The sequence below is a fragment of the Eptatretus burgeri genome, chromosome 9, assembly GCF_056783735.1.
Source record: "Eptatretus burgeri isolate ZD-2024b chromosome 9, Ebu_testis_v1, whole genome shotgun sequence".
Taxonomy (NCBI): Eukaryota; Metazoa; Chordata; class Myxini; order Myxiniformes; family Myxinidae; genus Eptatretus; species Eptatretus burgeri.
The window spans coordinates 94,429,281-94,452,535 of record NC_140969.1 but is presented as its reverse complement, the minus strand read 5'-3'; the positions used below and the strand labels follow the sequence as shown (position 1 = coordinate 94,452,535).

The 23,255-nt window shown below is 44.1% G+C and overlaps 1 protein-coding gene across 2 annotated transcripts in view; it reads right to left on the bottom strand.

Moving 5' to 3' along the window:
• LOC147020655 (microtubule-associated protein 1B-like) overlaps positions 1-23,255 on the bottom strand; it is a 90,827-nt gene that overhangs the window by 34,996 nt on the left and 32,576 nt on the right. For both annotated transcript variants that reach the window (XM_085896189.1, XM_085896188.1), the window contains exons 3-4: positions 10,273-10,355; positions 5,129-5,269 (exon numbers count right to left, since the gene is read on the bottom strand). In XM_085896189.1, coding sequence (XP_085752315.1) covers positions 5,129-5,269; positions 10,273-10,355 — 224 coding nt within the window. The remainder of the gene's footprint in view (positions 1-5,128; positions 5,270-10,272; positions 10,356-23,255) is intronic.

Below are 23,255 nucleotides of genomic sequence, written 5' to 3'. Positions count from 1 at the left end.
GGCTGGGACTCTGGGTCACCTCTCTGATCCTTTTAATCACCTTCAACCCAGCAACGAGCCCAAGCCCTTGCCTACCAAGATCTACCTTCTCTTCAGCTCAACAGAGTGCTTCAACTTTGTTTGTATGAGCGCTCGAAATTGAACTCGTGTCACGAATATCTTTCTCCTCGAGGAACAGGGTACGGTGATCATGGGTGATATAATCATTTGGGGTTTTATAAATTTAATTTTTGGCTATAAAATCGAATTGGTTGTTAGTGATGTTTTTCGCTTGCTCAAGAATATTTAAATTATGTCATTTGATGTCGAAATATGGCCAGAAATGTGGCCAAGGGGGAAATGTCAGGTCTGAATGTCAGGTACGAGTATTGATTAGCCACATATTGTCCATATTTTGACATTTAACTCATTTAACCATTCAGTAATTACATTAACCAGGTGTCTGGATTCAAACCATTGGCCTGGTTGCTTCAAATTGTGTTTCCAAGCTTTTGCCCTCGTTTTACAATTTGCTTTACGATGTGTTAAAATGTTATCAACAAGCCAGCCATGGCCTTGCCAGAGCGCTTCTGCAGGCTATTGTTTATTCCAGTGCGGAGTGGCAACAAACGGCTGGAGAACTCTGTTATGGCTGATTTACCCAAAGGCCGTGGGGAGGGGTGGAAAGCCCACTTGCCAAATTGTTTCTTGCTTTGCCTTGCTTTTCTCTGCCTGAGAATAGGTTTTATATAAGAAAGTCTTGTAGTGTGACTTTTAGTGTGGTACAGGGTCTGACTGCTGTGGTTGGTCCCTGTGCCACCTCCGCTTGCAAGTGCTGTGCAACTTCAATAAACTGACCGTATATTCGAAAATCTTCTGTTGACTCCCCTCAATTCTTGGCCAGGATTGGTGAGGGTCTTCATCACACAAACCATTCAGTTAATTCTGTCAACATATAATTACTTTCCTTTAATTCACTTTTCCACCGAGAAACCTTCGCGAATAGTAAAATCTTGACTGATAGTCTGAACTGATAAAATAGTCTGAACAGTTCGTGACTATTATGCTGTCAAAAGTAAAATCTTGGAAAACAAGCTCAAATGAGCTAAGATTCTCGTCCTCTTAATGATGACGTCATAAAAACGAATATGATGTCATTGTGATGTATCAGGTTTGCGATACATTATCTGTGCTAATGCCCGGCTTAATTCCCGCAAACAAAATTCAAACAGCTTGCCTAGTTTCGGAGATAATGGTGTAGGCGATTTCCATCAGCGGCGATATTATGATGTCTACTTTTTTTTTCTAGGAAGAATTTCCAAAATCGGAGATGGTTACTGCCTGTGCGTGGGCTTTCTGCATATACATGGCAAGTTTCATGAAGATCCGATGAAAACTCTGGGTTGTGAAACAAAAAATGTCAAAAAATATGAATGAAGTCATAAAAATTGATATGACGTCATAGTGATGTATCATATGTGCGGTAATTCATCTCTGCTAATGCCCTGTTCGATTCCCACAAACAGAATTCAAAAAGCTTGCCTAGTTCAGGAGATAATTTTTTATGCGATTTCCATTAGCGGAGATATTTTGACATCATAACTTTTTTCTAGGAGGAATTTTCAAAATCGGAGATGGTTACTGTCTGCGCAGGGTATTTTTACATATATACGCCAAGTTTCAGGAAGTTTCGATGAAAACTGGAGGTTGTGAAACAAAAAAGTCCGCAAGAAGAAAATGAAGAACAACAACGTGAGTAAGACTTGGAGATCCTCCACGAGGATCTAAAAATAAAAACAATTTGAATTCCCTGACAAACCCAACCTGGGACTCCTCACTAATGCATCCACTTTATTTTCCTGCACATGTGAGTTGTACAAAAATACGCTTCGACAATGCCTTGTGTGGGTGGAAGCACAAAGTTTCACGGGTGGTGGATATTCTCAGTGTCGCTGGTTTGCACACCTACCAGAAGTAAAAAAAAAATAATAATAACCACAAATGATTGTCAATTCCATCCAACGAATTATGTACTTTTCATCGATTTGCTTCATAGTCCGGCAGACTGGAGTGAGAATTGTGTCTTTAAAGATAGAAGCATGGGAAATGGCACACCGTTGGAGCATGTTCTCATGAGTATTTACAGGTCTAGGGCCATTGCAGGTTTGTCCCCTGGTAGCAATGGCAGAAATTTTCCTGCATGCTGTATGTTAGATGCAGTCAACCATGGCTATTCCAAGGTGATGATCCACAGAGTTGACATTGACATCCTGGTGTTGGCCATAGCAGGAGTTCAACTCCACAGTATCACGGAGCTGTGGGTTGTTTCTGCCACAGGAAAAGGCTTCAGATACCTCCCAGGCCAAGAGACGGCAGGTGCTCTTGGGCCTGAGAAATGCAAAGTCTTGGCCATTTGTACACGAATTCAGTGGGTGTGACATCGTAATCCTCCTTTGCGAGCAGGGGTCAGATGACTGTGTGGGAAGTGTGGAAGGCATTTGATGAGGTTACACCAACATTCTACGCTTTGGTAGCCACTCCCAGCACAGTTGATGACCACTGGGGGTACTGGAGTGCTTTGTTGTGCTCCTCTATGATCGGCATGCAAGCACTGAAGTGAGGATGAATGAGGACCAGAAGCAGCCAATCTCTCAGAAAGGCAGGCCGATGGATGGCCTCCCCCCAACACAGGCTGCACGTGTGGAGCATACTAAGAGAGCTGCTTACCAAGCAGGTCAGATGTTGGCGGAGATGTTGGTACTGAGCTGTTCCCAGGCTTCCATCTCCTGGTGAATGGTGTTGGATGCAAAAAAAGAGGATGGAGGTTGGGAAGTGAAGCGAACAGCTCTTCCTGAGGCTTCTCACACCTGCCAGGAACTATTTTGCTGTGGTTGGAAGAGAGTTTGCAGGGGTCAGTGTGGATGTGTGAAGGCTGCTCTACAGTGTATTGCTCTCTGATTGGTTATCCCTATTTGTGGGTTTCAGGAGGTCAGAGGAAGTTCTTCCAGAACTCAAAATCTCCACCTCCTTTTTAGTAAAGGATCATGATTCATGAACCAAACTGTGAAACTTCGTTCTCATAGCCTCGTTCCAAGGACTCTTTTCAAAATCTTCATTGAACCCCTGACAGCCTCCCCTTGTGCTCGTTTGCAGTGATATTCCCCAGAATGATTTTTAATTACACGGTAAGGGTTTTGTTCATCATTCCCGAAGCTCTCACTGTCACCGGTATAATTTCAGCTTTCTTCAATTTCTGAGTCCTCTTGACCTAATTCTTCAGATCTTGGTATTTGGTCGTTTTCCTGGTTTTTTTTTCGCAGTAAGTCCAAAGCCATTGGGAATTGAAACCTTCATCAACAATGCTGACTTTGTCCTTTTTAGCTCGCCTGTTCGAAGAACAGAGAGCTATAGCGATACGCCAGGCATGAGCGTGAGCGTCAGCGTGAGCGTGAAAATGTTAAAGTTTTTGGTGCAAGTGATTTAGAAGCTTGCCATTCATTTAATATGTGTACTAGGATGCTGATATTTGGCAGGGAGGTTCCTTTGGGGTATATTATTGATGTAGTGAAGTTGAAATTAAAAAATAATTTCAAATTTTTGACCTGTTTTGACCTTAACTTTTTTTGTCGCACATCAACGTTAAAGTTATTTCCTTTCTAATGTTTTATCTATCACAATATTTTTTACTGATTACAATATACAAATACATATATTGCTTTAAAATTATCGTGATCAGACTTCACTGCAATGCTTTATAAAAAAAAATATATTATTAGACTAGTCTTTTAAAAACGATAAATGTATAAACAGGCGAGCATTGGGTGGCTTTGACACCAACTCTGGTTGTGTTTGAGCGCGATGTCCGGATGCAGTGCTTTGTTTGCAACTTCCACACTTGATGGGATCATCTTGTCATGCAGGAGCATTGTTTGTTCATTATATCAAGGATCGGCTTTGGTTTGTGTTTCGAAGATTGTTCTGGGATCAGGATGTTGAAATGTTTATCGATGTGCCAGTGAATTACTCTATGGACGCTGTCATGTCTTTGACTGTGTGGAGCCCTACGTGACTGCGAATAGACTGGTGTTGTACTTTTCATCGTTGCCAATTTGTTCATACTTTTACATCGTGAACTTTGTTCCATTTATTCGTCTAATCAATGGCAGTCTTTAATGGCATGGTTTTAATCTGGTTTCTAACCAATCATTTTGACCGACACTACTACCAGGCTCGAAGGGAAGGGTGACGTGTTTTTCTTGCCTGGCAGTTCTTAATTTTACAACCATTGTCGCTCTTCTTGCTTGGCAGCTTGACATTTTACAGCCATCCTTTTTCTTGCTTCTTATTGAACTCGTGACTGGATTTGCATGGGACATCACTCAGACTGGACGAAGTAATCAACTTTTAACGGTGAGTAGAAGTCGATAACTCGATTTTTCTATAGGCTAACTATATCTCGTTATGGAATTTTTCTACATGTTCAACACTCATGTACATTGTATTTTGGTCTCATGTAGTACAAAAGTTGACACATTACAGCTGATTAAAGAGCTGTTCAAATGGTTGTTAGCATAATGATGCCAAATGGTTATCTATTCACTTTGTTACCTTTGGTTAGATGGGGGTTTAATATATATATATATATATATATATATATGTTAGCATCACAGTCATGATTTTTTTTGTGTTTGAAAGTCATTTGCATTCACAAAACATGGTAATTTATATTATGTTATTAAATTATCACCAACTTATGTCACATAATGGGTAAATGACAGGCAACAATGATGTAGGCTACAACCCTTTCAGTGAAAGAATGAACCGATACTGCTGATGCGATCAAAATGAATCTTCATAAAATTGTGCACCTGGTCGTTAAGGGTGTGGTACAAATGTTTTGCATGTACCTTGCATCTTCTTCAAAACGTTGACAGTCTTAACCTGACAAGGTAGGCGGTCTTATTATGATGGTATACTACGACAGGACTAACACGTATTTGAAAGAACAAGTTGCAAGAAAGGCCCATTTCATTAACTTTTTTATATTAATGTGAATTGGTTTGGTTAAGATATAAAAAAAATGCAACTACTGTATTGCTGATGGAAATGACAACAAAACTGTTGGAAATGTTTAAACTACTACCCTTACCTGTTCCTCGGTGAAAATATCAAGACATGTCTGAGGTGTGAGACAACTGTCTTGCAGTACCAGCTCCCCAGAGTGTTCATGTTGAACGCCAGTTGCCACAAGCAACTTGTGCCGTGCTAAGCTTGTAATCAACTCTCGCACCTGCATAAGGTTCAGTGGAATAAATACTTGCAAAAGGTCATTCAATCAAAGTAATGCTTGCAAAAGATCAATCAGGTTAGTACTTGCAGATGCTCAATAACCTGGTCGAAGCCACGTCCACACGGGATCACTCAGTCAAAGCCATGTCCACATGGGATGGTTCAGTCAAAGCCACACCCGCACGGGATGGCTCAGTCAAAGCCACGTCCGCACGGGATGGCTCAGCCAAAGCCATGTCCGCACGCGGTGGCTCAGTCAAAGCCACGTCTGCACGGGATGGCTCAGTCAAAGCCATGTCCACACGTGATGGCTCAGTCAAAGCCATGCCTGTACGGTATTGCTCAGTCAAAGCCATGCCTGTATGGTATTGCTCAGTCAAAGCCATGCCTGTATGGTATTGCTCAGTCAAAGCCATGTCCACACGGGATGGCTCAGTCAAAGCCATGTCCGCACGGGATGGCTCAGTCAAAGTCATGGCCATATGGGGTGGCTCAGCCAAAGCCACGCCTGCACAGGATGGCTCAAAGCCATGTCCGCAAGGGATGGCTCAGTAAAAGCCATGCTTGCACGGGATTTCTCAGCCAAAGCCATGTCTGCACTGGATTTCTCAGTCAAAGCCACACCCGCACGGGATGGCTCTGCCAAAGCCATACCTGTGCAGGATTGCTCAGCTAAACCATGTCCACATGGGATGGCTCAGCCAACGCCACGCCTGTACAAGATTGCTCAGCCAAAGCCATGCCCGCACGGGATGGCTCAGCCAAAGCCATGCCCGCACGGGATGGCTCAGTCAAAGCCATGCCCGCACGGGATGGCTCAGCCAAAGCCATGTCCGCATGGGATGGCTCAGTCAAAGCCATGTCCGCACGGGATGGCTCAGTCAAAGCCATGTCCACACGGGATGGCTCAGTCAAAGCCATGTCCACACGGGATGGCTCAGTCAAAGCCATGCCTGTATGGTATTGCTCAGTCAAAGCCATGCCTGTGCAGTATTGCTCAGTCAAAGCCATGTCCACACGGGATGGCTCAGCCAAAGCCATGTCTGCACTGGATTTCTCAGTCAAAGCCACACCCGCACGGGATGGCTCGGCCAAAGCCATGCCTGTGCAGGATTGCTCAGCTAAAGTCATGTCCACATGGGATGGCTCAGCTAACGCCACGCCTGTACAAGATTGCTCAGCCAAAGCCATGCCCGCACGGGATGGCTCAGCCAAAGCCATGTCCACACGGGATGGCTCAGTCAAAGCCATGCCTGTACGGTATTGCTCAGTCAAAGCCATGCCTGTGCAGTATTGCTCAGTCAAAGCCATGTCCACACGGGGTGGCTCAGTCAAAGCCATGCCTGTGCGGTATTGCTCAGTCAAAGCCATGTCCACACGGGATGGCTCAGTCAAAGCCATACCCGCATGGCATGGCTCAGCCAAAGCCATTCCTGTACAGTATTGCTGGGCCAAAGCCACGTCTGCACGGGATGGGTCAGCCAAAGCCACACCCGCACGGGATGGCTCAGCCAAAGCCACGCCTGGACAAGATTGCTCAGCCAAAGCCATGTCAGCACGCGGTGGCTCAGTCAAAGCCATGCTTGCACGGGATGGGTCAGCCAAAGCCACGTCTGCACGGGATGGGTCAGCCAAACCCATGCCTGCACTGGATTTCTCAGTCAAAGCTGTATACTCTTTCTAAATATAATCCACACTCACTTGCGATTAATCAATCAAAGCCACACAAACATGAGATTGATTAATCAATCGCAGTTGATCAATGCCACAGTTGCACAAGTTTCCTGAAATCTACATACTGTCAGGCTTTTTAAAATATGCACTGTACTTTCATGTCCAAAATCCATTTGTTACCTAAATAAGAACAGCTCCCCTTAATATATACATTTGTCATTAATATGATATGGTTACTTCGTTTTATCCAACCAAAATTTTGTTTCTACAAGGATATATTTATATTTATATATTGTTACCGATCTGGAAACCATTTGCATCAACATAGAGATGTCCCAAAAGTCAGTTATGTCGTTGAGTGTGTGTGTAGTCAGATCCCCTTCCTTTTGTCGAGTGGGAGAATGAAAGGCGTGTGTTGCGATTTCTTTTAGTTAGGTTATTACATCTAACAAGCCATACAACAACCATCCCCTCTGCGTGACCCCTCAACCCATCATGATCCAGCACCAACCGGCTGCCTTCTCGCACCCTGATGTGCCAAGGCAAGATGTCGCGGTTCCGGTTTCTCGGCTCCCACGAACGTTGTAACTCTTTCACAATGGCCTCTGCAACATTGATATTGTTACTCGTCAAGTATGAACCCGGGTGGAAGAGTGGCTGGGGTTTCTCGGCAGGGGCCATTGCAGCGTTGATACTGGGACTCGAGGTTCGTGGCAGAGCTCGGGTGGTGAATGGCCGGGGTCCACGGAGGGGGGTCGGGGTCGCTCTTTCCTTCCTTGTGGAGGGCCAGCAGAAACACGTTCGCCGCCTCGACGACCTTCTGCTCAACCCTCGTGACAGCCCTCGTAACAACCACTGTTACCACCCCTTCGTAACAACCTTCGTAACCCCTTCGTAACAGCAAAAACCCCTTTCGTGACAGCAAAAACCCACCAAAACTCTGCTCTCAGAGAGTCCTCAGGGATTTTTTAACCTCCCTCAACAGGGAGGGGCCCTTGGAGAAACACACCTCACTGTTCGCCTTTGATTGGAGAGGGTCCTACGGCCCACCCTTCCGGGGTAGGGCCTTGGCCCATGCTGGGAAACCCCAGTCACTCTACCACGTGGGTTCATACTTGACGAGCAACAGTATCAATGTTGCAGAGGCCATCGTGAAAGAGCCACAACGTTTGTGGGAGTGGATAAACCGGAACCGCGAGGTCTTGCCTTGGCACGTCAGGGTGCGAGAAGGCAGCTGGTTGGTGGTGGATTGTGATGGGTCGATGGGTCATGCAGATGGGATGGTTGTTAGATGGCTGATTACATGTAATAACCTAACTAAAAGAAATCGCAACGCACGCCTTTGATTCTCCCACTAGGCAAAAGGAAGGGGATCTAACTACACACATACTTAATGACATAACTGACTTTTGGGACATCTGTATGTTGAATGCATATTGTTTCCAGATCCGTTACAACACATATATATATATATATATATATATATATATATATATATATATATATATATATATATATATATATATATATATATATATATATCACTTCTGTGAGGTTTTTCTCGAATGCACATTCACCTACACACACGGCGTCTGCCCAGTAGGCATGCGAGACATCGGCCATCATAAAGCTTGCAGTGTTTGTGTGAGAAATTTCTGAGGGTATTCGAAGACTCAATCGCTCAGTGGCCTGTCACCACATCAGTGATGAGGTCCTTGGGTTCGAGTCCCGGGTTGAGTCAGAATTTTTTCACGCAAGCCCCACACAGGAATATATTCCTGCTGATTAAATTTCTGTACGAGGTTTATCTCTAATACAACGACACCGATACAAACACCTACGTTCACACACACATACAAGAGGTCTGCCGACCAGGCATACTGCTGATCACTTATTCGTGACCATATTAGGCTCATTAATAAAACTGAATCGAACCCCCTAACTTGTTGTCACGAATAAACGATCAGATATATGTTGTTCTGATGAGCCCACAACAAGGGCAACATCTAGATCGACATCTCTGCTTTCATCTATTTGTGACCATAGGCTTTAAATCTCAGTCTGCAAAGGCTTGAGGACCATACTGATGCCTCCTAGTTTGGAGGTGATGTGTTGGTGTAATTTATGGACATGACAACAGCGTCGTGTCATTGGGTCTATGTGCTTCTTTGGTTGAATGAAATATTCTTGGCTGCAAACCTCCTGACTGGTGATCAGCGGGGTAAAGACAATGAGCTCGTGTGACAGGCAACACTTGTTGCTGACAAGTCATGCAGAAAGCGCTGTGATGGGACTCGATTTGGGCCCTGCTGCCTGATCAAGTTAGGGGGGTTTGATTCAGTCTGTCTCTGTCTCTGTCTCTGTCTCTGTCTCTGTCTCTGTCTCTGTCTCTGTCTCTGTCTCTGTCTCTCTCTCTCTCTCTCTCTCTCTCTCTCTCTCTCTCTCTCTCTCTCTCTCTCTCTCTCTCTCTCTCTCTCTCTCTCTCTCTCTCTGTCTCTCTCTCTCTCTCTCTCTCTCTCTGTCTCTCTCTCTCTCTCTCTCTCTCTCTCTCTCTCTCTCTCTCTCTCTCTCTCTCTCTCTGTCTCTGTCTCTGTCTCTGTCTCTGTCTCTGTCTCTGTCTCTGTCTCTGTCTCTGTCTCTCTCTCTCTCTCTCTCTGACCCCGCTATTCGTAAGTGATACAATACTGGAAAATTCCGGGAATAGTGGATCCATTCCACCATTGAATACGACATATCCTAGCAGCGAAAAAGAATTATAAGGCATAACTAGCTTTAATATATGAGGCGCCGCGAGGAGGAGTGATGTAAGGGACCCATCAGCCATTTTGGAGTTAATGCCATATAGCACTATTTTAACCCTTCCCCTATCATCCGAGCCTATCATCATCATATCATTAAAAAAAATGTCGCTTACATCACTCCTCCTCGCCGGGCCTCATATGTAGATGCACTTTGTCCTTTGTCCTTTGTCCTGCTGGCTCACAATCGTCACAGTATATATTTCATCTTCTTCGGTATGACAATTCAGGAAGTAAGTCCTTCATTATTCATATGCCACATTGTGTAATGGTCGTGCCTCTTGCAAACACATTTCAATGGCAACGAAGGCACAGTATAAATTTGTGGATGATAATTATTTAAAGTGCAATGTCACTGCAACAGACAAATGAAAAGTTTGCTTAAAAATATTTTCAAGCCTCATTCCTATGTCATTTAAACCTGTTTTGGCACACATCAAGTTATTTGGAGCATTGAGAACGACACGTTTTAACTGGTGCGAGAAATCAGAACTCAGACTCATGTTGTCATAAACCCAAAGAGACATCTCACCTCTTGGCAAACAGTCGCCTCTGTGGGGTTCAAGAGAACTACAGTTTGCAAGATGGAGCTGCTGTGTTGAAGGATCTTCTGCCCTGAAGGTGCACAATATACACCGAGTATACAGGTAAATGAACAAAGTATCCATCATTATCATTGGCTAAATTATACTTTTTAAATTTTTTTGAAGTTACTTTGGCTTTATTAAAAAAGTTACTCTTTAGTTTCCCTGGTAAGTGCTCTGAAGAATGCTACCTCGATAAATCGCAAGACTAAGACTCATGTTAAGACAATTTGGCTCATTTTCATTTGCATCTGATAGGTAAAGCAAAATATAGAATGAACTCAGGACAGCAAATTTGGCCTTGAAGTCCCACTTTGACAACACACACAGGACAACCCCCATCAAAAGGATCGCATGATCTGAGATGCAATGTCACAGCTGTGATGGAACCTAAACTCCAATGGTAGATTTGGTTAGATCAAAGTCCATAGATGAAGACAAAATACTTCCTGTAAACAGTGCCACTGATGTATCACAAGGAAATAAAAACAGAGATTTGTACTCAGACTTGACAAATCAATGGCCAGCATATCATTATTGAATTGATTTGTTCTTGCCTTTAATGAGTTACCTAACCTGAATCTTCGTCATGAGTTATTTAACCTTTATCTCCATCATCTGTAGCGCAGACATGATGGGCTGAATAGCCTCCCTCTGCTTCGAAGTCCCTTGTTCATAACCGAAATGTACCTTTCATGCCATCAGGTGCACAGGGCTTCTGGGGTACTTTCATTGGCAAGACGGCACAACCCTGAGCACGTCACCACTCTCACGCAGGAGACTCGAATGGCTCTTTCTTCCCAGTAAAGCTGGTACTCATTTTGACGACCTTGGAAGGATGACAGGTTGAGTGGACCCACCTGGTGTTATTTATGGTACAGCAGGAGCTTGAACTCGGGCCCTTAAGATTATAAGTCGGCCGCCTTGACTGTTAAGCCACCACCGGGTTTAACTCCTTGATATTACCTGTTCAGAAATTTCTCTCCTGTCCATGTACTTTCTTTTGTAATACTGCTCAATGCAAGGCCACCACCAGAACAAAGGATAATGATGTTCAATCCAATTAGCAAAAAGATACTATTTCATTTTGTTGCTCCCAAAGCTAAGTGGCAATGCTCTTTGAAAGCGTTTTACTACTGAGAGTATTATGAAAGTACAATTATAGCTCTCCCTCATTTGACAAATAGATTGAAGAGTTGTGGCCAAATTTCATTTCAGCTTAACAAACCATTTTGTTTTTTTCATTGGTCGAGAAGTACCAGAGCCAACAGGGTGTGTGTTACCTTTTTCAACTTTGACATTTTTGGGAGAAATGTCACAGGAGGGTTTGGGAGGAATTCATGAGGGTAGAAAAGATCATGGATATTGATGAGAAATAACCCAATGAAGAGGTGAACAGCCATCTCATCAGTCCTCGAGGGAGGAATGAGATGAACCAACTTCCTCAGTCTGTTCCCATAGGTGAGAGAAAAAGAGGATCAAAAGAATGTAGGTGAGCAGTGACCCTGAATTTATGGAGTTTCATCAGAAAGTGGGTTATTAGCAGACTACATGCGCCCTACAGAAACATGGGGGGTGGGAGGGGTGTACGGTTGAGGGAATAATAGACCCAGAGATTCAGTTTCATCATAGGAGATTCCAAGGATTTTTGATACCTTTGGTCTCCATGATATTAAGAAGTGACGGATGAGGCAAGGAAACCAGCCGAAAGCAAAGAGCAGTACTCCATTGAGCTGCTGATGAATTCCTTGAACATTGTTCAAAATTAGGATTTGCCAAGGAAGGAATTTGCACAATTGAAGATGCCCAGTCCAGCGGCTGGCTTTGGAGGTCAACTTAGACATGTGGTTTGCTGAAGAGAGATTGTTGCTGATGGTGAGGCCCAAACATTTTAGGGACTAAATTTCAGGGGGTTTGTTTCAGAAGTAGATGGAAGGTTTTACCAGATGGTGATAGAATAAGTGAGTTTTGTCACGGTTGAAAGCCGTGTTACAAATGTTGAATTATTTAATCAGAAACGGCACTCTCCAGCACTGTTGTTAATGCGTACTTGTCAAATTCCATTTCACTCCATTTGGATAGTGGTCCATGGTCGCTGTCATTGGAGGTCATATATTCATTATCTTGACATTATTTGCCATTATCCTAATGAAACAAAAGGACAAAGATAAGCTAGACAGCCTGACATTCAACTTCAGGTGACACGAAGTAATAATTTGTTCAGGTGCCGGCAATAACCCACATACTCTTCACGAAAGACACCATAACTAATGCTAGTATATGTGACACTCGGATTTCGGTCCATCCAAGGGAAAGAGCATTTTGTGATACAACCTCCTGCACGTAAAACACCAATCTGAAAGTTTATTGAATCAAACTCAGACTTGACATCTCAAAGGTAAGTGTATCAAATCAAATCTTGTCAGACAAGCACACCCTCTCTTAGCTATCCCATTATCTTCCAACAGTAAAGTTTGGTGAAGATCTAAAATAGTAAACTAATGCAATAACAAGCGTAGGAAGCATTAAAATTTGTGAGCAAAAGAACATTAATTGCCTTGAATCCTAGTACAGTACTCAGGAATCTCAGACTTGAAGGATAACCAGTAATACCAGGGTTATGCCAGACAGACAAGGAGCTGATACTCTATATACCCCGCATTCTGGGTGGTATGAGGACTAGATCCGTGTAATATGAAAGCTAAATGTTCAACGTTTTTTTGCATCTTGGTAACATAATTCTGCCAATCACAGCAGTGATCTAATGAGGTTAAGATAATGCCATGAGGCATAGAGATCTGCAATATGAGAGCTAAATGTTCAATGGTTTTTGAAATAGCAGGTACACAAAAGTACATGGACGGATGATCGATCCGTTGGACGGAGCTCATTTTTATGTCCCACGTCTTCCACCTTGTCGGAGGGACGGGCAACAAAAAAAGCTCACAAAAAAAGCAAAGAATATTTCATGGGATTTGGGTGAAAAAAACGATGTCACCTTCAGTACAAGACTTACGAGCAGGCATAACTTGCGTTTTCCTCATCAGAAGCAGATCAAGTCACGTAAGTGAGTTGAGGTACGTTGTTGCAAAACTGCAACACAATCTTGATAAAATGTGGAGTGTGTGTGTGTGTGTGTGTGTGTGTGTGTGTGTGTGTGTGTGTGTGTGTGTGTGTGTGTGTGTGTGTGTGTGTGTGTGTGTGTGTGTGTGTGTGTGTGTGTGTGTGTGTGTGTACAGGGTGAATCAGAATAATGTATAAACACTTTGCGATGGTTTTCCTCTGCCGAAATGTGAGTTGAGTGTTTTCCATGTGGATCAGACAGGGGTTTCCCTGCAAAAAATTAGAAATACTTTACTTGCCCCAACAATATAATATGCAAAAATTTTCAACCAAATGAATCATGGCATTTACCAAATACAGCGCTTTAAAGTGTTCATACATTATTCTGATTCACCCTGTAAACGATGGATTAGTCGAGCCAGCTGGGTTTAATCGATTAGGTGAGAGCAAATTGGTTATTCCCTCCCTTCACAGGTGAGACATGTGGGTGGGTCTTCGTCTTTTTATCTAAATGTTGAATGTTTTTGACGTTTTCACGTGGTACATGCAAGGGAGCCTCGTTGGTATGCATTTCTGTCTGCGCTATCACTGATGATTCGCCAACAAGCGATGAAACCGGTCTGGCAGCTGAGGGGTGTGTGTAGCATTGGGATTCTCATGAGTGTCCTATTTGTGACTTTTTTTTTTTTTTACAGCTGTGGAAGAACTCTAGGAAGGATGTGAAACAGCAAAGGGCTTACATTGGGCAATCTTTCATGGTTGCTTTATGGAGCTTCTTCGGCTGGAAGAGCACTGGAGTAGTCAATTTGTTTATATAATCCTAGTCACCTGGGTACAATTGATTAGGTGACAGCTAATTGGTTATTCCCTCCTTTCACAAGTTTTGAGATGTGGGAGGGTCTTCGTTTTTGGCTCACCTGGAACGTAGTTCTGGGGAGCATATGGGATGGCACATTGTCCGTCCATCAGTCCGTCGGTCCGTTCATCCATACATCCACAAATACTTGCAACTTCTTCTCTGAAACTACGCATACGATTTCAATGAAACTTTACAATGTTCATCAACGTGTATTTACCAAAGTTTGTTCATGGCATAAATTTTTTTTTTAATATATATATATATATATATATATATATATATATATATATATATATATATATATATAGGGAGCTTATTGGGGGGCTCCCTCCCCCCCAAAGAGGTATTTGCTTTATTCTCAGAAACGACACACATAATTCCAATAAAACTTAACTACAACCTTCATCACCAATGATGTACCAAAGTTTATTCATGATATGAGAAAAATTGGGCTTGAAGGGGCTGTAGAGGGTGAGTGTTAGCCCCCAAAATTTGTATTTGCTTTCTTCTCAAACGAAACTACACACACACAATTTCAATGAAACTTGACCACAACCTTCATCACCCGTGATGTACCAAAGATTGTTCACACCATTAAAACTAAATAAATAAAAAAGATCAGGGTCTAAGGGTGTGTTTCCGGTGTCTCCGAGGGGAGGGGGTGGAGTTCCCCCCATAATATGCATTTGCTTTCATCTCATAAACTACACACAATTCTGACGAAACTTGACCACCACCTTCATCACCCATGATGTACTGAAGTTTGTTCATGACATTAAAAAAAAAATTGGGGTTTCAGTGGGTTCTACAGGGGGGTTGTCCCCCAAAATATGTATTTGCTTTCTTCTCTGAAACCACACACACAATTTCAATGCAACTTGACCACAACCTTTATCACCCGTGATGTATCAAAGTTTGTTCACGGCATTAAAAAAAATAATCCATAGGTATTTACTTTCTTCTCGGTGTCTCACAGGCCGGATAATTAATCAGTGTCTGTGGTGTCCCCCAGAGGGACGTTAACCAGGCTTCACGTCACACATTCGCCTCTAAACAGTCGAGCTAACGGCACCATGGTGGCCGTTAACATAAATACACTCGTTAATCCTCCCCACATAAAAAATAGGAGTGGGAGTCCTCAAGTTCACCTGGATCAGGAGGAACAGTCACTCAAACCCTCGTGGACCCTGATTATTATTATTATTTTTTCATGTCGTGAAGAAATTTTGGTACATCACAGGTGATGAAGGTTGTCAAGGTTCATTGAAATTGTGCGTGTTTTTTTCGGACAAGAGAGGAAATACCTACTTTTGGGGGGGTCAAACCACCTCCCCCACTCCCACATAGACCCCCCTTAATGAGTGCAGATTTTGATGCGGTCAATACACCTTCATTAGGCATCAGATGTGAAGCTCGTGGCCGAGTTTCATCAAAATTGTGTGTTTGGTTCAAGCAATAATGACTGAAGTGTTTATGGACTGACCGACTCCTCACTCACTCGCTCACTTACCCACCTACTGACACTGCTCGGTCATATAAGCTCACCTGAGTAAAATCACAAAGATGAATGCCAAATGAGTTCAGCCACGATACTGCAGTGATATTTCACAGAAAAAATACACTATTCCTGTTATTAACATTTTCCACTTTGTTGCTCCAAGAGGAAAGTCCAATTACCTCCACTATTTGCCATACCTGCTCGACTGCAACAACTTTATCAAGGTAACGATGGAAAATATCACAACTTCAGAGACAATATCTGAAGTTGCAACTCAGCATTGCTCCAAACATAGCCATTTCAGATATCTGGGATTTATGAACAATCTTCAATTCACATGTACAAGGACATGTATTCACATAGGATTGGAAGTAAATAAATTGTGTACATTCTATCATTTATGGATCTGATGAATTGCCAGGACCCATTTTGTAAAACTCTCCATGGAGCATCTAACTCAAGATGTCCAAATGTCATACTTTTTCACAACCCTCCCCCCCCCCCCCCCGATTGTAGCAGGTTATTGCCACACAAAATGGCACTTTAACATTTATTTAGCTTTTTCAATCTGGGACACGTTCAAAATGAACTATATCTGCGAAGCGAGTCAGCTGAGTGATGCGAACCAAGATGTACTTGTAACATTGTACTGTATTTTGTTAAATTAATGAAATAGTATTCATTTGTAATTGGAATGATGCTGTTTTTAATGAAAATATAGAGAGATCGAGTTTAAAGCAGAATCAGGAAATAATGTGAGGGTTTCCACCCATGACATTCGCGGATGCGGCATTTGTAGTTTTTTTTTTCTTCCCCATTTTTTGCCCAAGTCCTTTACAAACCGACTGTCCAGCTCCTCCCATGCATAGCATGGGTACCTCACTAGTTTTAAATATACCCATTATACTGGTATACCGAAAAAAAAAATGTATGAAAAATAAATAATGGGAAGATATTTTTGTGGATTTTTGCCCGTTCCGGTGTGCGGACGGCCGCCTTTATCCCGATTGCGGCCGCGCGCGCCCACCGAACGTGGAAATCCAGTCGCAGCTTTTCGGATCAATGCCGAAACCCAGCTACGGGTGTTGTTAACCACACCATAAATCAGCCAACTCTTCTGTCCACGCGCTACAGGGTTGATCGCCGAATTGTCGATGTACCTAATTATTCGCGCAGATGTACCTAATTATTCGTCTTTTCGTCGGCGACCCTCCGTATGTCTCGGTTGTCCAAGAGGCAGCTATTGTAATGGCAGTTCGGTTGGTCCAGGGCCTAGCAGCGCGGCCTGGTCGATCGGGCCTGACCGACGACGCTTCAGAGGAGTGAACGGGCCTTGCTCTTTTTGAGTTGATGCTCTTTAAGAGCCCGATCACTCCTCAGCTTCGCTCGGACCATTATATAGCTGGCTGGCAACTTCTCTCCGGCTGCAATTCGACCAACTCTGGTGCTCTCCACACCGACTCCTCTGAACTGGACTCCACATTCCACTGGACTCCAAACTCCACTGCAGGCTCGACTCTCTGGACTGTAACGGCCCAGCCCAACTCTCTCACCAACCCTTCTCGGCGTTTCAGCCCGCCTTTTTATTGGGTTTGGGGGGGGGGGCGCTTGGTCTTTCACCTTCGACCCTTCACCCCCAGTTGGCTCCGCCCCTTTCGTCATTTTGATCCGTTCGGCAAGTCATGCGCGGACGTGTTTCAGAGCACTCTCACAACGCGGCCGTGTTTGAAAACACCCTGCCGCTGCGAGGATGACATCGTGTTCGCCTGTGGAGATGTTGGTGAAAAGATGGCAGCGCCGTGGAGATGATGGTGAGGAGATGTTGTTTGTTGTTGAGATGTTGGTGAGGAGATGATGTTGTTTGTGGAGATGATGGTGAGGACTTGTTGTTTGTGGAGATGATGGAGAGGAGATGTTGTTTGTTTGGGGATAAAGATAGAAAAAGAATAACGACTAACTCAAAGATGCACAGCCCGGTAAACGAATAAATCCCGTTATACATCGGTGGGGAAATCTAACCTGGAAAACACACTTATCGACATAACTGATCTCTGGGGAACCTGAATGGTGTTCTGTAAATTTCCACAACCGTAACAATATACTGAGCTGTGATATGAACATTGAACAAATCGAAGAAACATATTTACACTCTAAATTCCGTAAATGGACTACACGATTTAAAGAGATTTGATGCAGTCAGTTACACATGGACCAGTGGAACATATTGTTGTGAGGCCAGGTCTCGGTGGCGAGCACGACCGCTCGGGGGAGCAGTAGAGTCGGCTCCACCGAACACCCGGAATTTAGGTCGTACCTTTCAGATAAATCCGAAAGGTCACGGGTCCCTTATCGAACCGAAGATCGCCAATAGGTCGACCACGTGGGGTAGGGTCAATTGGCAATTCCAATATACCTAATTACCCACGTCGTCCAAACGACCGGGGAAATTCACCCTTGGCAGGATCTGCATGATCCGGGCCGTTACCAAGCCGGATCCGAGTCGTACCCCGAGCGGAGAGTACCAGAACCCTGCCGGCCAATTGCACAATTACGGCAAGAATGAGGCCTCCTAATTCCTGTTCGCAGCGCGGAAAACCGATGGCAGAAAGGACAAGGACAAGCTGGGACAATCAACAAGAGGGGGTTTATTTACAATGGGGGGGGGGGGAGGGAAGCACACAAATGGCAGAGTTATCCGAATAAGAAATGTAATGTACAATGAGCAAAAGAAAGTACTTACACAATTCTACTTGAAGACGGGCCCACACACAGATACACCCACCCCAAAATAAATGATGGCCGCAGCCTTTGATACCCCCAGCTCGGAGGGAAGGTGAGCTGGAGGTAAGGATGCGAGCTTGGACCTTCCCGCCTCATGGGGCCCTTGATGATCCGGCTCGGCGGGACTTGAACCCGCAACTCGATGCCGCTGCAAGCACCGGGTATGGAGGGCAGCGTCGGGCTCCAGCACGCTCGTCTGGCACGCGGCAAGACAGGGAGCGCTAGCAGACAAGTCAGGAAAGCGATTCTTGTCGGGACAGACTCGCAGACAGGCAATCCGCGGGACAGGCTCAAGGGGGGAAAAAAAAAGACGACCTCCTTGCGCACACCCGCTCTTCTCTTCACTCCCCCCCCCTCCCCCAACGCAACTCGCCTCCGGATTGGCCGGTTGGAGTCAGGCGATCCGCTCGCCGTTTGTGATTCATCCGGGGGGGGGGCATGGCGAGCATCCTCGCGGCCCGTCCCCCCTGAGAGGCATTCCTCCTTCTTCGGGCGACATACGTCGCTCACGCTTTGCCCATTGGCTGAAGACAACAAGTCTTGCTTGACCCTGGAGTGGAGCCAATGCGTCGGTTGCCAATGGAACTCCGCCCACAGGCGCTCGGCACGTATGCGCGTCAGAAAGGCCGATGGTAGAAGGAAGCCAGGGAGGATGCCATTGTTGTTGGTGGTGTAAAAATCCTAACTATAAAATAACCCGTAGCACACGTACACTTAATTCCCATTAGACACAGTGGATGGATTCTAACTATACACATATACTTAACAAAATAACTGAGCTTCAGGGACCTGAATGTTGAGTGCTCATGGCTGCCAGATTCGTAACAATATGACATCAAGATATGCCACGAAATACAGTAGGTTTTAACTTTTAACCCTCAGCATCCGAGTACCATACACTCAATTGTGGTTTTCTTTGCCCTCGTGGCTGTTTTTAAAGCAATTGTCTATTAGTCATTTTATATGAATTGGGTGTACTTTAGAAAGCCTGTGCTGATTACTCAAACGGTGATCCACGAAAGTGACACCGGTATAGTCATACCGGTCCAGCGATCTACAATAGTCATAGTGATCCTTGATGGCGATACCAGCCGGTGCCGATTACCAACACTGATCTCACTTTAAAACAAAATCTTTTTCAATACAAGTTGAAGTTGGAAGTAAAATAACCATTCTCATCATGGGGAAAATTGTAAGTCCCATGTGAGAATACTTTCAAAAATTACCGTGCATCAACGATGTGTACATCATGAATGGAACCTGCGTTAACAAAAAAAATTGTTCGTACAATATGCATATTTTTTATGAGCCCACCAGTATAATCGATACCGACAGAGCCTACAATCTGACATCCTGACTTGCTCTCCAACTCGCTGCCTACGGCATTCGAGGCCAACTCCACACATGGCTTACTGACTTCCTCTATCCTCGTAGCCAACGTGTGTCTCTCAACAGAATCCTTCCACCTCCTCTCCCTCTCAAGGCTGGAGTGCCACAAGGCAGTATTCTGTGCCCAGTCCTATTCCTGATCCTCATCAGTGATCTCTCTGACTCTCTGGAAAATCCTCTTTTTCTAATTGCTGATGACTCCAACATCCGTGATGTTCCTCGTCCTTCAGACAGGCAGGATGCAACCTCTTCCCTCTCTTCAGACTTGACAAAACACTTAGAATATGTCTTTCAATACTGACAAATATCACACTCACTATGTCTTTCTGAAAGGACTGTCTGGCATACCCCCTTCCCTCATCTACTTTTTAAAAACAATTCGCTTGTGGAAGTTCAGTCATTCAAACTCCTGGGTTTCACTATCAACCATGATCTTTGTTGGGCAAACTACACTTACCATTCCGGACAGGTTGGTAGTCTGTCTTCAACCACCTCCTTTCTCGGCTTGCACCCTCTGCTCTTTCCATTCCCCCCCTCCCCAGTTTCTGCAGGGCACATGCGATCGAACATCAACCCCCTTCTGGTGAAACTGCCAAAATCCAGAATGACTGCTCATCTCCACTCAGTCGTTCCTCTTTTTTCCCCACCTGTGGCATCAACTTCCACCTTCTCTTCAATCTCATTCTTCCCCACAGGTGTTCAAGTTCACTGCCAGATCATCTCCAATCCAAAACTATGATTTTTATACTCTCATTAAACCACCCACCTCTTAATTGTTTCAGATTTCCTTCTGATTTTTTGCTCCTGTATCCATCTTGTCCACCCCATGCCTCCTCCACGACCCCTCATTCATTCCCAAATACATTGTTTGTCAAAGTCTCCCTCTATTTCGTCCCTCAGCTCTGCTGTTGGTGCCCCCCCCCACCCCTTTCTTTATGCTCTTCCATTTTTTTCTGTTGCATCATGATGTGTTCAGTGTTCTCGCTCTTCCACGAGCTTAGAGTCTGAATACAAAAAAAAAAAACATGCAAAACATAAATCGACACTTCTTGAATTATACTATGTGATAAATGGTGCAGGAATAGCCCTGCCAGATCACAGGCCTGTGGCAACTCCACGAAATACAGATGTCATGCTAGTAATAGCAGGTTGGCAGGTTAAAAGTGCTCGGTGAGCAGAACCATCAATCCATCCATTGGGACCATACTCTGTGCAGAGCGTTGGTCCTGCCGAATCAATCTCCTTGGCTATTGGGCACAATCCTGGATGGGTCACCACTCCGACACAGGATACCAGCATGCTGGCACTCATTTTGCCGACCTTGGAAGGATGACAGGCAGAGTCAACCCCACCTGCTATGAATTCAACAGCCGAATGGAATTTGAACTCAGGATCCTAGGATCCCAAGCCCACCACCCTAACCGTTAAGCCAACACCAGGCATGAGCAGAACCGAGTCACTGAAAACACACGCACAGCGCATGCACCAAAGGCATTGTTGGAATTCAAATGTCATTTTGAAAATTCCACATTCGCTTGACTTGTAATACATTTGGTTGCTATCCTTATGAATGAGAAGTCATTCAGTCATTCAGACATTTAATGTATGTATTTACAAGGTTGATTAGTAAGAGGTAAACCTGATGGTAGGCATTGATTTCAAATGGCACTGTGCCGGTCGGTATGTGTTATGACTTTAATTTTTATATCTTTGGTTGCCGCATCTTTCCCCATGACAAAATCTGCTTCGATACCTATTGTGTTCGCTTCCCAGAGTCCGTTCAGATTCCAAAGAATCCTCAATTATATGCTTGACAAATTAGATTATCCTACCATTTAGACCCCATTCCCTGGAGAAATGATGAAGATTTGCCATGTGCACGGAAGCAGATGGTAAATCTACTTTCACATCCCTCATGACCAACTGTTCAACAAAGGAACGCAATTTGACATGAAAAGACAAAGCATTATGATCTACGAGCAGGGTACCCGTCGCCGAAGGGTTCGTAGATGTCTCACCTCAAAATGTACAATATTTTTGGAATGTGTATTGGTAGAAACGGGAATTCAATGTGTAGTGATGATGTGGACGATGACGCAAGGTACATGTTTACCTTGTAGTCAATGGAGGTGTGCTCAGAAGACCTATTAGTGATTGAAATTGGCAACTACACCACCATTTTCATGTCAGGTCGTTTTGTGAATGGTATCATGCACAGCTTCAACATTTTGACGTCATATAATGTAACACCGGCAATGTACGAGTTTGTAAAGATCACAAAATCAGCTGAGAATGCCCAACTCCACATTACAATAATAGATGACAGATGTCTGCCTGATGTTGGTTAGGGTGGTGGGCTTGGGATCTTAGCATCCTGAGTTCAAATCCCACTTGGCTGTTGAATTAATACCAGGTGGGGTTGACTCTCCCCGTTAGCTGGATAAGATAGATGTGCCAATTCAAGATGTGAAAAAATATTTTTGATAGCGAATTCCAGAATGCTCTGCTTTCATAATCTGCTGAATAATCTTAAATATTTCCATAATCCTCTTTTCATCATCCAAAGTATGGTGTGAAATGCTTTTATTTTGTGCTTGGTGCAATATGGAACATCAATCAGAGTCTGAGTATTTGCAGGATATGAAAAAGAACTGTTGTGGGCGTTCAAAAAAAATATTGTTTTAATGAGACACAACAGTTCAAGGAAGTTCAACATTTATTTTATTTCAAAATATTCTCCTGATCATCACAGCAGCATATTGTGGTTGAATGCATGACAAAGACCTTCAAGTCGTGTTGGGCAGACTCGCTACGCTGGTTAAGTATGGGTCGGTAGGCCATCAGAGCAGGGACATTCTTCCGAGTCTGGGAGGTCGGCAGTTCAAACCCCAGCCCAGTCATATCAAAGACTAAAATGATATGTTCTGCTTCATTGCTTGACGTTAATCATGTAAAAGGATAAGAGCATGGACAATCCCCTTAGGTTGGCATCCATGCGGAGGAGAAAATTGCTCTTGAGGATATGCCGTGCTGAGTGTGGTGAGAAAGGCGATGCCATTGTTGTGACATTACTGATACCCAGAGTGCCCCAGGAAATGACACCTCTTCCCCCAAACTCATTGGATGGGTTTATCTTGTCGAACAATCCACGTTGTCTTGTGTATTCTTCAATATGCCCATGTATGTGGCAGTTAAACTACGACCCTTAGGATATTATTACATTTAGTTTTTACAGGATCTATCAGTGAATCCAAAAGGTCCTGAGTTCAAGCCCCGTTGGGCCACTGAATTAATACACCAGGGGGTTGACTCAGCCTGTCATCCTTCCGAGGTCGGCGAAA